Genomic DNA, 12,721 nt, shown 5'->3' with positions numbered 1-12,721 from the left:
ACGTTTTGTTTTCTGTAAATAAAATCTGTTGATTAATAAGAAATAGCTGTTATTTAATTTCTTTGGGGTGGGATACATTGCCGATGTGTGGCCGTGTGACTCTGAGCTCACGTTTTAAACATGGTCGGTACCTTTATGGGAGAGGGAAGTGAGAATGAAATGCCCACTTTCTCCCCCGGTCTTGCAAGGCTCTACAATTCATCTTTTATGCTGCGTTGAAAATCAGCACGGATCCTGAAGCTGTTTCGGAAGTAGATGGTAGAACTATTTAATATAACTTTTTTTTTTTCATTTGTGCGGATATGAGTTCTATCCTCTTCCTGATAGTAAATGTGCATCGCACCAGCTATTATCCCTGTCCACCATGGGGAGACCGTCTTTGGCGTCCTTATCAAAAATGATGTTTGTATGAATGAATTCACCCTTGTGTCCTAGAACAGGCCTTACATTAGTTGAGCTCATAGTTAAATATGAAAGGTAAGGAGCCTTTTCTGATCAACCGGCTGCAGAACGAGTCATTTGGAGAATGAGGCACTGCCCTCTTGTGGCAGAAGCACGGATTCCACTAATTGTTAGCCTCATTAACTTGCGCCAAAACAATGTTTTTGGCCTTCTTTTTTTTTCTTGTAATGAAGCCTCTTATCTGATAATAAAAACGAACAAAAGAAGCTACCAAAATACCTGTGAGCCAAAATAAAACAGAATTTATCGAAAGGCACCTCATTCATGGTTCCGTCGGGGGGGGGGGGGGGGGGACGGGGGGGACGGGCGTGAGTAAAGTCCCGTGACGCGCCACGGGGCGGCCCTGATTGGTCGCCGGGGAGGTCCCGCTTGTGACGTCACGCCGGGGTTGCCGCGACTCAGTCGTCGCCGAAGCGAGGGAAGCGAGCGGAAGCACCGGAGCCGGGAGCCGCTCCGCGTCCCGGGAATGACTCGCGTGTTTCGTTTTTTTTGTTTTTTTATCGAACTACCCCTCAATTAACACCGACAAAGGAGCAAACAAAACAAAAACAAACAAACAGCGTTGGGAGCCGCGCCGCGGGCCATGTAAAGGTGCTGGGGCCGGTTGATTCCAGGTTGGCCGCCTCTATTCGTGTCTTCCTCCACGTTTGAACCTTCGTTGGCCGCCGGAGACCGGGACTATATGATGAAGTTTAAGCCGAACTCAACGCGGACGTACGACGGAGAAGGGTTCAAGCGGCGGGCGGCGTGTTTGTGTTTCAAGAACGAGAAAGAAGACGAGGTGAGCTCCCTTGTACGCGCGGCTCCGCACCGTGCGCCGGGGTTTGCGGAGCCGGAGAAACAACCGAGGAAACCGGCCAGCGGAGTGCTGTGTGCCGGGGGGGGGGGGCGGATTGTGTCGGAGAGAGAGGCGGTCTGGGATGTTTTGACTTTGGAGGCTGAGCCATTAAAAGAAGTAACTAACCCCTCATAAATAATAAATAGAACCGAGAGAATAACAAAAAAAAAATGCGGTCATTGTAAAGCATAGGCACTGACGGATTTAAAATCTTGCTTTGGCATCAAAAAGTTTCCCATGAGAGGAAACGAGGTGGAAGTGATGTCCTAGTTCTAAACATCTCTGCCTAGTGACGTGTGTGTGTGTGTGTGTGTGTGTGTGCGCGCGCGCATGTGACCTATTAGCTGCAATTTATAGAAGCGATGTGCAGGCACTAGCTGTCCCCAGACAGATCGGTTTCCCCCCCTGCCATCCCTTCTTTCCGCCCCATTACCACAGCGTCTCTTACTCATCACTGTGTTTTTTGGTGACAGAATGCTCCCACACTCCCAAGGCCCCTGCAGCCGCTGGCCGTGTGATGGGAGGAGAGCAGACCTGACGTGTTATGCCCTTTTGACTCCCGGGTTCCTTTATGCTCAGCGGTTTGGCATGGATGTCGTGTTTCACACTTGCTGCGGTAGGCCGTCTGCATACCACCTTGACAGTCCTGCCCCTCCCCACCTGACATGAGCCTGGACCGGAGAGGAGGCCAGGGCGACTGGAACCGGTCCGTAGGTAAATGGCCCGCGGTGGGAGCGAGGCGGCGTTACCGTCCAGACACGGCAGAGCGGACGCACGGGGGTTCTGCTCGCAGCACAAGGAAGTCGGGCGAGACGTGTGAGCGGGGACGGATGGAGCGTTTTGGGAAGCGCATGTCTTTTCGAGAGCAACAATGCGGTCACATCACTTAAAGACACCGGTTCTCACTGTAAGGTGCTTGAAGACGTTCCAGGGGGTCCCCAGCACAATGATTCATAGTCAGACGTGACCGTTGTCTCATTCGTAAGACATTCACACCATTAGAAAATGTACACTCACGACTATTTTGATCGGAGCTTCACTTTCCGGTAGTAATTTAATTCTGCTGAAAATGGAAATTGATATTCTGCTTCATTTATGGCCTGTATTTACAGATATTTAAATCTGCTCAGTGAAAGGTCTTCCATGGGGTCAGTGCCTATTGGGGTCATGGTGCCTGCTCTGCTAAGCTGTTTTGGTTTTCATGCAGAAAGGCAACTGCTGATCCAGTGTTTTTTGTTAAGCCTGTTTGGCTGGGCGTATGCACGTGTGTGTGTGCGTACGTGTGTGTGTGTGTGTGTGTGATAATTCTTGAGGTAATGCAATTGAGGTATTGGGAAAGCATTTGCTCAAATATTAAGTCTGACATGTGGAATTGTATACAAGTTTGTCTTTCGGATTGTTGCCAGTATTCCTTTACCTCCAGGCAGCTTTTTGTTTACACTCGGGGCAAGGTAACATCAAGCTTGTAGATGTCAGCCATGACTTTTATTCTTGGGTGCTAATCGAAAGGCTGTTTTAAAGGCATATCTCTTAATTATTTTACTAAAATTGTACAGATGATCAAACGTTACTCAGATATAGTATATCGCTCGATCGTCACTTCCTCCGTTTAACGCAGAGTTCCAGAGATTGTCCCATGATGCCGCAAAGGAAATAAATTGGCAATTTGATGCAACGTCAAAGATACAGTTCTACTGCGTTATGTTTGTTCAGTGTCTCACTAGTTCTGACAAGACTGGTATTGCTATCCACATTGTAAAATGATAATAATGTCTGCTGGTGGGGTGACAGTAGATTTGTGCGGTGCCCTGGTCCCTCCTGGTCCCAGACAATAAACTTAACACGTGTCTACTTTTCATATATGAATCATTTGACACTTTAAAGTGTTATTAAAACATCTTTTTTTGAATGTGGAAAAAATGATTTGTACCTCCCCCTATTGCGCTGTTAGGATGGATTTCGATTAGTTCGTAAAAAGATTTCTACCAGATCAACACTTTTCTCTTAACTATTCAAGGTTCATGCATCGTATATGAAACATGAGACCACCACATGAGGTCGTTTTTACTTTGGATACTTGCATTTACAATATTTAATATCATGTACTTTACCATTGTTACCTTTACTTGAGTAATCCTTCTAAACTTCTCAGTGGGTGTCGATTTGAATTGAGGACTTTCTTTTACCAGAGTACCATTTTCTGAGGGTTTTCCTCAGTGTCTTATCTTATTAAATTCCAATTCCTCGACAACCATCTGGGTTACTTGGTTATATGCTGTAAATGGGTATGATGTGGTTTGGACGTCAGCTGTGTGCCCACCCGTAAATGTGTGTCACACTGAGCCGGAACCACAAAACTGTATATAAATAAAATATTACCGTTAATGTTGTTTCTGATTAATAGATTGACCCAGAAAATGAATAATCTGGAGGAGATTTCATACAGTTTAGATGAAACTAAACTTGCATAACATTGGGATTCTGTGCCTTTAGGATCTCATGTCTCTCTTGAAGTTACAGCTAAGAAATCACCTTCCATAGATTTTGGTGAGGATCAACGAAGCCCTACTTTGACGCTGGTGAGACAGAGGTTTGTCATTTTCTGCTCGTCACGCTTCAATTTTCGCGTCGGGTGAAACTATACCGGGACGGTTTTACATTGTGTTGTTTTTAAATATTCGTGCGGCTGCTCTTTTAATCCACCCTCGATGACAACTCATTAGGAGTCGGTGCATGATTCGGAGGTTCACACGTGCTGAAATTCACACGTGCCGGAATGTGGGTCAGTGTGACTCCAGACGAGGGGGTTTAGGGTCAAGTGACTGCGGCTCCAGTGGGGTGAAATTCCCGTAAATCCTCAACGGTGTGCTGCTTGAGGTCAGTTTAAAAAAAAAAAAAAAAAAAAAAAAAAGTGTCAGTCAGATATCACATTGTCATCCTGTCACTTGTCAGGTTGAGAGGGGCCGGGGTGTTTTGTTTTTTTTTAATCCCAGAAGATGGAATCAATTTAGCTTTGTCCTTTCAAGTTGTGTTAAATTTACAATTACAAATATTTACTCAAGTGTGCATTAGCGTGTTAGCTAATTACTTGCAAATCAACAGTAAATCGGTAAGAACGTTAATTTGGGTAGCAAATTTGTCAGTGCTTCTAATGATTACATTTATTTTATTCTCACTGTGGGTTGATGATCTGAAACACTGGTTATTCTGTCTATTCTATGAATTACTCTTTTATCACTTGGAACACATTTTGTTATGCAGCCGTAGATTTTTTCAATCATCACTTTACAAAAACAAAGTAACGGGGACTTGACATGTTCAGTACGTGGCTTGCTAACTGAAAAGTCCCGTTTTCAGCCAAGGGGTGAGATTCCAGCTGGGCTGGACCTTGGCACTGGGTTGCGCCTACTCCTCTGGCTTCAGGAAGCTGATGGAGGCCTCTCCTTCCTCCAGGTGCTACTGGTGAGCAGCAGTCGACACCCAGACCAGTGGATCGTCCCAGGAGGAGGCATGGAGCCAGAGGAAGAGCCCTGTGGTGCGGCTGTCAGGGAGGTGTACGAAGAGGTGAGCTCGTCCAAAGGAACATCATTAGAAAGCCCTGGTTAGAAGCGCGGGCGTAACTCACTCGACATTCGTATGATCAATATTATTTTAACATAATGATTTGCAAGTTGGTTTATATTGTCTGACACTGACGTTGGGAGATGGTTAAACTATTTATTGATTGGGAGGTTAAGCGCTTAATATTCTTTAATGATATATTTCCAGGTTTGTTTGTAGAATAGGGGCTCATACACAGAAAAGCTCATCATAAATCAACCGCCATGACAGGATTCAAATCCTACAGTTTTCAGTATGAGCCGCCTGCCTATTAAAATGCAAGGCCTTGTAATCTTGCATGCATGGGGAATGAATTGGTCTGTGGTTTGGTGACACCGACGCCGGTGCGTTTCTGTGGTGTTTAGACTTGAGTAAAGTATGAGGTTACACCTTGGATACTAATGTGCTGACAGCTTTGAGCTATGGCAGTGACATTTAGAACAGGTTTCCAGTTACCCATATCCCGCATCTCCCGAAAGAGAGATGTCCCTGGGTGCGGATTAATTGCAAACTCACAAGAAGTGTTTGTGGCTAATAATTCAAATGTTCCACACTGATACCCTGCTGTCAAGTTCATCACATCAACTCAAAGGCCAATTTGTACCAATGTGAGATTTTAAGATCCTATCAGGCTTATTGTATTACAGTTCAGGCCTTCTGTTGCTACTGGCTGTGTGGAATTAAAATATACATTTATAGTCTGTGTACATCTTTAAGTATAATCCCTGCAAGAATTTTGTTTGCGAGAGTTTTTGTTGTTTACCGTTGCAGTGAAATGGTAACAACCCAATCCATTACAAACTACCTTGTCAGTCATTACCACAGGTAACGGGTTATTAGCTTGGGGCAATGTTTGTCGTATCATCTGACAGTCCCGGTCACCCAAACTGGAACCGGGCGTCTATGAAGGGACTCCGAAAACTGAAACCAAGCCATGAGCTCTTGGAATGCTGCCAGGTGTTACCAGTATCCCCCGCTACCAACACGGAGATCATTTTAACATTTTATGCACTGGTACAATAAGATTACACATGGGTCGCTTAATCTTTCGCACTCATTCACCGGTTATTTGGCACTCACCCATTAAAGTGAGTAGGCAACACAGTAAGATTGAATAAATCATAGTTTGTGTAGACAAGATTAAGTGCATTTTATATATAATCAGCCGGGCAATTGTTCAATTTACTTTTTGGTGGAAAATATAGATACTTATCTAAAGCAAAAGACACGTTGTTTCTAACGGTTTCAAGTACCGGGCCGTGCATGCATGGCTTTGGGTGGTATGAATATATCTCGCAGTGCATGTTCTCACCCAGCTTTTTTTAGTGACAAGCGCTCCATCAAACGTGTCATCGCCAGAAGAGGGAAGGATTCCTGTGAACATGGGGAGAATAGAATACAGCGACTACTCAAATCCACTGTCCTTTCCTCTTGAGTTTCTCATATCTTCTTTCTTTAGTCTATAAATGCATGCTATGAAAGGTTGCAGGTGGGATCAACTAGCTTTGAAAATTAAGGAAATTCACCCTCCAGCATCTCAAAATCTTGTTTTATGTGCTGCAACATTCGAAACTATTTTTGACTCCCTGAAGAACTGCTTCAAGGGAGTTGTAGGTTGCCAAGTACAAACTGTGATGTCTTGCACCAGAACATTACCGAGCTCAGCTGACGGAACTGGCAACCCTACAGCACCAGCATATTGAGTTTCACAGACCCACCCAGCGGATGGATAGTTCAAAATAGTGCAACGTTTAAAAGGACTATGCTCTCATTTTTATTTTTACTCATCATATAGACACCTTTTATGTATCATTAAAATAAGTTGGCTGAGGTTGGAGAAGTTGGAAGGTGTATTTCCTGAATTTCACAGGAGCTAGGCTAGTTGATCCCCTCTGCAGCCTTGCATTGTGCTAACACAGTTAGCACGCATCCCGTCAATATCTCAGTTCCGGACACACAAGGAAGAAATTGGCCTGGACCATCTTGTCTTCTTGGTAAGATAGACAAGAAGTGAAATCTCTCCAAAACAGGTGTAGCCCTTTTAGCTATTTTTGTATGTGGGTAATATTTAGCACAACCTCTTGATTGAAATTGAAATATATTAAATGACTTAGTGATTGATTTCCCTCTCTGCACAGGCAGGTGTGAAAGGAAAGCTTGGCAGGCTACTGGGGGTGTTTGAGGTAAGCAACTAACTGTTGGACCGACAACAACCGGAAGTCCCGGAAGATTATTTTTATTTTTTTATATTTTTTTTACGTTAACTGCTGCAATTTCTCATTGATTGATTAGTTCACTTACTTTGCTCATGTCGTGTCCATCATAAAATGTCACTGTTTCGTGAACGGTTTCATCTCTGATACACCATATATTTGAAATGAAAGCAGCGCATGAAATATTTTGGCCATTTTTATTGAAGTTATTGTGGCGCTAGCAAGTTCCTCAATTTGATCTTGACAGCACAACCAGGACAGAAAGCATCGGACATACGTCTATATCCTCACTGTGACAGAAACGTTGGAGGACTGGGAAGACTCTGTCAACATAGGTATGTTATTGTCACCTGTTTTTCCAACATGTATTTTGATGGATGACTTATCAAAAAAAAAGATGAAAATTTTGAGTTTTGCAACCTTCCCATCTATGTCCTTTTAAACAAGATAAAGATGTTGCATCTTAGTTTTTGCAGAGATTGACACATGTAAATAGACTCGTTATATAGATTTAAAATACAGTTGTGCACAGTTTTGACTATAATTTGTGGACAATTTGGTCCTCGGAGCACCAGCGTGCTTCATGAATATGTTTTTGGCCCTTTCTAATAAACTGCAGAGAGCTGAGGAACACATTGACTCTTTACCAAAATATAAAGGAGAAAGTTAATTGCTTGGCCTTGCTGTATGTCTAAATTTGTTGTGACTTGCTTCTAGAAAACCTATGATAGTCCATGAGGGTGTGGTCGTGTGTTGGAATAATATGATGGATGCTGAGTTTGTGAGCCTTTTCAAGTTCATCACATTTCCTAACATTCTAGGGTTACAAGCAAATACCCGCAAGGGTCAAGAACCAGTTTCCATTTTGCTCTACAGTGTACAGTAAATACAGTTTTGGCCACTTGGTTTCTCCTAAAGACTATGTAGAAATACTATTATATTCTTGGCTTTTGTATATTCAGCTGTACGAGTGTTTTTATGAGGTTAGTTTCTGTTTTGATAAATAGTCATACTAAAAACCCCTTAAGGAGGACCGTTGACACAGCGACGCGACAGAGACATGAGAGCTGTAGTCATCACTTTACAGCCGGCCCAAGTGGGGGACACATCCTGTAATGGCACCCAAGCTCTGTAAGCTCTGCACCTGAAGTAACGGCAGAATGAAACTTACTTTCAAATATGAAAAACCTCTTAAACGCCTCCTTGGGTACGTTGTTTAAAGCAGCTATAAAATATGTGTACATTTTCAGCTGGAAATCAATGTTTCCTCATTCAATTGTTAACAAGAAGTGGATAGGTATATATTTACAATAAGTTGTATCTACTCTAATGATAAATGAAACCACTGAAAACATACAGTATGTGAATATTCTTAATGTCACAGCTCAAACACACCATGACACAGTTTTCCTTTTAAACTCAAGGCTTTAAAAAGTTTAAATCCTCTAAAATTTTGTGGGCTGAATTCATATATGATCCCATTCCAGCCATATGTGTATATATATACCGTATACACCGATCAGCCACAACATTAAAACCACTGACAGGGGAAGTAAATAACACCGATCATCTTGTTTCTATGGCACCTGTCAAGGGGTGGGATATATTAGGCAGCAAGTGAACAGTCAGTTCTTGAAGTCGATGTGTTGGAAGCAGGTAAAATGGGCAGGCGTAAAGATCTGAGAGACTTTGAAAAGGGCTAAATCGTGATGGCTGGACTGGGTCAAAGCATCTCCAAAAAACAACAGCAGGTCTTGTGGGGTGTTCCCGGTAAGCAGTGGTTAGTACCTCCCAAAAGTGGTCCGAGGAAGGACAACCGGTAAATCGGCAACAGGGTCATGGGCGCCCAAGGCTCATAGATGCACATGGGGAGTGAAGTCAAGCCCGTCTGGTCTGATCCCACAGACGAGCTGCTGGAGCACAAATTGATGAAGTTAAGTTGCATCACAGCTTGCTGCGTATGGGGCTGTGTAGCCGCTGACCCCTGTCCACCACCTAAGGCGCCTACAATGAGCATCAGAACTTGACCATGGAGCAGTGGAAGAAGGTGGCCTGGTCTGATGAATCACGTTTTCTACAACACATCATGTACTCCAGAGGTCTTGTGGAGTCCATGCCTCGAAGGGTCAGAGCTGTTTTGGTGGCACAAGGGGGATCTACACAATATTAGTCGTGTTTTAATGTTGTGGCTGATCGGTGTTTGTGTGTGTAATGATGATGTGAAACATTATGTTCAACAAGGCATTTGGTGATTCCAGACTATTTGTGGCGGGTTCCTTATAAATAGAGTTGAGGCTGCTATGAGGGGCAGGGGTGCGCACAGTTGTTTTTCAGTCGTCATGACTCATAGCGGGTCCGTGCTTCGCTCTTGGCCAGGGACGGACTCTGTGCTTTCGTGTGGCCTTCCTCTGAAAGGTCACAACTAGTCAACTCCAGCGTGACGATGTGCCGACTAGCTCTTCCCTCGCACAGGAATCTGTCTTAATTTAAAGGCTGTATTGAGGTTGTTGGGTTTTTTTTGTGTAAAATTACCATAATGATACAAGCATGTCTATGGAAAGATAGTGGTTGGGATACTGTAGAAAAACTTCCAGCAGATGATTTTAAATAGATCATTTTAATAAATATTTCCGATTTAAGTTTATTTCAGAAATATAGCTCTAACTAAAAGGCTTCATACAAACTAGTTCAAGTAGGTCACATCCTCTTTTATTATGACCTCAGTGTTGATACAGTATGATTAATGTGTAAACAAATTAATATGGAAAGTTGAAAATACTTATCATTATTATTACAATATTTATTTTGTGGGGAAATGATTGAGGATCATGGCCATAAATAAATACAATTTCAAAGTAAGACCAGAAATAGTTTTTCTCAAATCCCAAGTTAATATATTTTACATCAGGATTTTTTGTGTTTTGAAGACACTACCTTTGATTTGCTACTGTGACTTCATAACTTGTGACGTTCAATGACGTCAAACACTACTGATCACGCGGATTCATGATCTAATTTGAAATTGGGAAGGTGCTTGTAGAGACTTGTCACTCTTATGCGCCACTTACCACGGGTCGCAGGTTAGGTCTACGGTACCAAACTAAAGGGGCCCTTTAGGCGCAGCTGCTCTTTATGGCCCTCGGTGAAAGCGCAAGCTGAAACCTTTTTAAAATGCAACGCAAATGTTAGATCTGTCCTGTATCAATGATTTCACTTTCTCACAGGAAGGAAGCGAAAGTGGTTCAAGGTGGACGACGCCATCAGAGTGCTGCAGAGCCACAAGCCGGTCCACGCAGAGTACCTGCGCAGACTCGCGGCGACCTGCAATCCCACCTGCAGCCCCACCAACGGGAACAGCCCGGTGTCGGCCATGACGCACAGCAACGCGCCGCTCTACGTTTGCTCCACGCAGGCCACAGACGTGGTCAACAGATAGCCCCGCCCAAGGACTCCAAATACACCTTTGCATAATTTACACTGCTGAGACATTGCTCTTTAATTGTACAGTATGGACTTTGACATGTTGGTTTAAAACTCATTTTAGGAGGTCTTTGAAGGTGCCAAGATATGTGAAATATTAGGTATTTTTATGTTTTTTTTTTGTTGTTTTTTTTTTAACAGCTTTCACCAGCAAAGGTAACTTGTATGTAAAGCTAGCTTTCTTTCTTTTTTTCTTTTTATTTTTTTTTTGTGAATGTAAAGATTATTTTAGTCTCATATGCTGAATGTTTTCCAATTCACACAGTATTTTGGGGGATTTCTTCAAGGCCGGCAAAGGGAAGTCTTGGCCTTCCTTCATGGTAAATCAGTGCCAAATTTGGATCTCTTCAAAGTTTAATGGAAATAGCTGGCCACTTGTGTATGATCCTCCCCGCCTTAATTATTTTGTGAGTGAATTGCAATGACACGGTTTATAAAAAAAAAAATAAAAAATAAAAAGTACAAAAAATGTGAAAACAATCTATTTGTCCATACATATTGAACCTTATTTCCCTGCACAAGTTAAAACTACGGAACCTTTTAGGAAAACCAACGTGAAACTTATTTCATACTGGAAGTATTGTTTTCAGATGTTTCTCTTAAAGAAAGCGGGGGCAGGTTTTTGTTACCAGTCGGTGGAACATTGTTATTGTAATTATATGTAATTACTGGCTTTCCATGTGAATTGTGACAGAACAAAGTGCAACACTTCATAACGGTGCCATCGCAGCTGTTTTTCAAGAGGTAATAAAATTGATTTATTTTGTAAAGGGACAACAATGCTCACTTTTGACCTAAATATTTGAAAACAGCAAAGAAAGACACTTAACACCTTGGGTGACAGTGCTATATGGATCACAAACATTTAAACATATTTTAAATAAAGATGTAATCTGAAAAATACCTTTGTGAAGTGCATAACTTCATATTTTCTATTTGCTCCTAAAGACACAATGGATGGGTTATTATAAGAGTTATGTGTTGCGCTGTGCTGTGATTGCCTTTAAGTGCCTTTTAAAATCCAAAAAACGAATACAAATATCACATGTCTCAGGCAAAAATAAACGAAATATAAAATAATACAATGATTTATATTTGTGTGACTGAGACGTGTTTTTTTTTTTTTTCTTGTTTTTTGTTTTGTTTTGTTCCCAAAGAGAGACATACAGAGTTAAATAATGATTATGTTATGTTACCAGTTCAGCCCTTTCAGCTCCCAATTTTGGGATAGTAACATGATGATGTGTGAGCAATGCTTGGAACACGTGTGCGTGTGTGTGTATATATTACTAAAATGAACTTGTTTATCCAATGATCATGTTAATATCCCAACGCTGGGAAATGAAAGGGTTGAACTGCTAACATCACGGCATAGTCACAATCCAACCCTTTTAATCCCCAATTTTGGCACATCAACATGATCGTGTGTTGAACTAGTGACTGGAATACTATGTCTTGTATAGATTACATTTCAATTAAAAAAAAACCAAACAACTTGTTTGTACAAGATGCTCGACGCCTGAGGTTTGTTTCATTTCACGTTGACAAACGTTAACAAACCCGAGTGAAGTATGTTGAACGCGCCCCTCTCCAGCCCGACGCTCCCTTCCCACGCTCCGCCTGCTGATGAAAGGTTCGACTCTTTTTTTGAGATTTGGTTCCTGACGAGTCACTCGGTAGGAAAATAAATAAGTAAAAGTCGTTCAACCTCCCGACTCTTCGCCCACGGGATGTAACGCAACGTAGCGTTAACGCGTAACGCAAGGTGGGTGAGCCTCTGTCGGAAGAGTCGCGGAAGAATCGGTCGGACTCTATGGTTGCAAAATCGGCCACGAGAAACGTTTGATTAACATTAAAATGTTCATTTGGGTGGAACGTGTATTGGAAACGAGTGACGTCAAACACGAGCCGCGCCAAACGCCTCGACCTTTAATTATTATTATTATTATTATTATTATTATTATTATTATTATTATTATTATTATTTCCCCCCCCGTACCCCGGCTTTTGATTCATTCCCCAGCGGCTCTCTTCGGTTCGCCCGCTCCCTCGCGCCCGACTCCCTTGTCGTTCGCAGCGGGCGAGTCCCCGCGCGTCGGGCGCACGACTAGCACCGCCCACCCGTCGC

The 12,721-nt window shown here is 42.7% G+C and overlaps 1 protein-coding gene across 2 annotated transcripts; it reads left to right on the top strand.

Moving 5' to 3' along the window:
• The first annotated feature begins 879 nt into the window (after nt 1-879).
• nudt4a (nudix (nucleoside diphosphate linked moiety X)-type motif 4a) lies at nt 880-12,073 on the top strand. 2 transcript variants are annotated; one of them, XM_080002649.1, is made up of 5 exons: nt 880-1,243; nt 4,754-4,864; nt 7,039-7,083; nt 7,361-7,448; nt 10,338-12,073. In XM_080002649.1, the coding sequence occupies exons 1-5, from the start codon at nt 1,145-1,147 to the stop codon at nt 10,547-10,549; spliced, it is 555 nt and encodes a 184-aa protein (XP_079858775.1). In that variant the 5' UTR covers nt 880-1,144; the 3' UTR covers nt 10,550-12,073. The 2 variants fall into 2 exon arrangements, with proteins under 2 accessions (XP_079858775.1, XP_079858776.1); XM_080002650.1 differs by lacking the exon at nt 880-1,243 and adding an exon at nt 1,739-2,014.
• The last annotated feature ends 648 nt before the right edge of the window (nt 12,074-12,721 follow it).

The sequence above is a fragment of the Zeus faber genome (assembly GCF_960531495.2).
Source record: "Zeus faber genome assembly, chromosome: 6".
NCBI lineage: Eukaryota > Metazoa > Chordata > Actinopteri > Zeiformes > Zeidae > Zeus > Zeus faber.
This window is presented reverse-complemented; position numbering and strand designations above follow the sequence as displayed.

Bases quoted from the DNA above. Each gene is read 5' to 3' on its own strand.
- nudt4a (XM_080002649.1), top strand. From the start codon at position 1,145: ATGATGAAGTTTAAGCCGAACTCAACGCGGACGTACGACGGAGAAGGG. The intron at 1,244-4,753 runs GTGAGCTCCCTT...TCCTTCCTCCAG, and splicing joins AGAACGAGAAAGAAGACGAG to GTGCTACTGGTGAGCAGCAG. The intron at 7,449-10,337 runs GTATGTTATTGT...ACTTTCTCACAG, and splicing joins GGAAGACTCTGTCAACATAG to GAAGGAAGCGAAAGTGGTTC.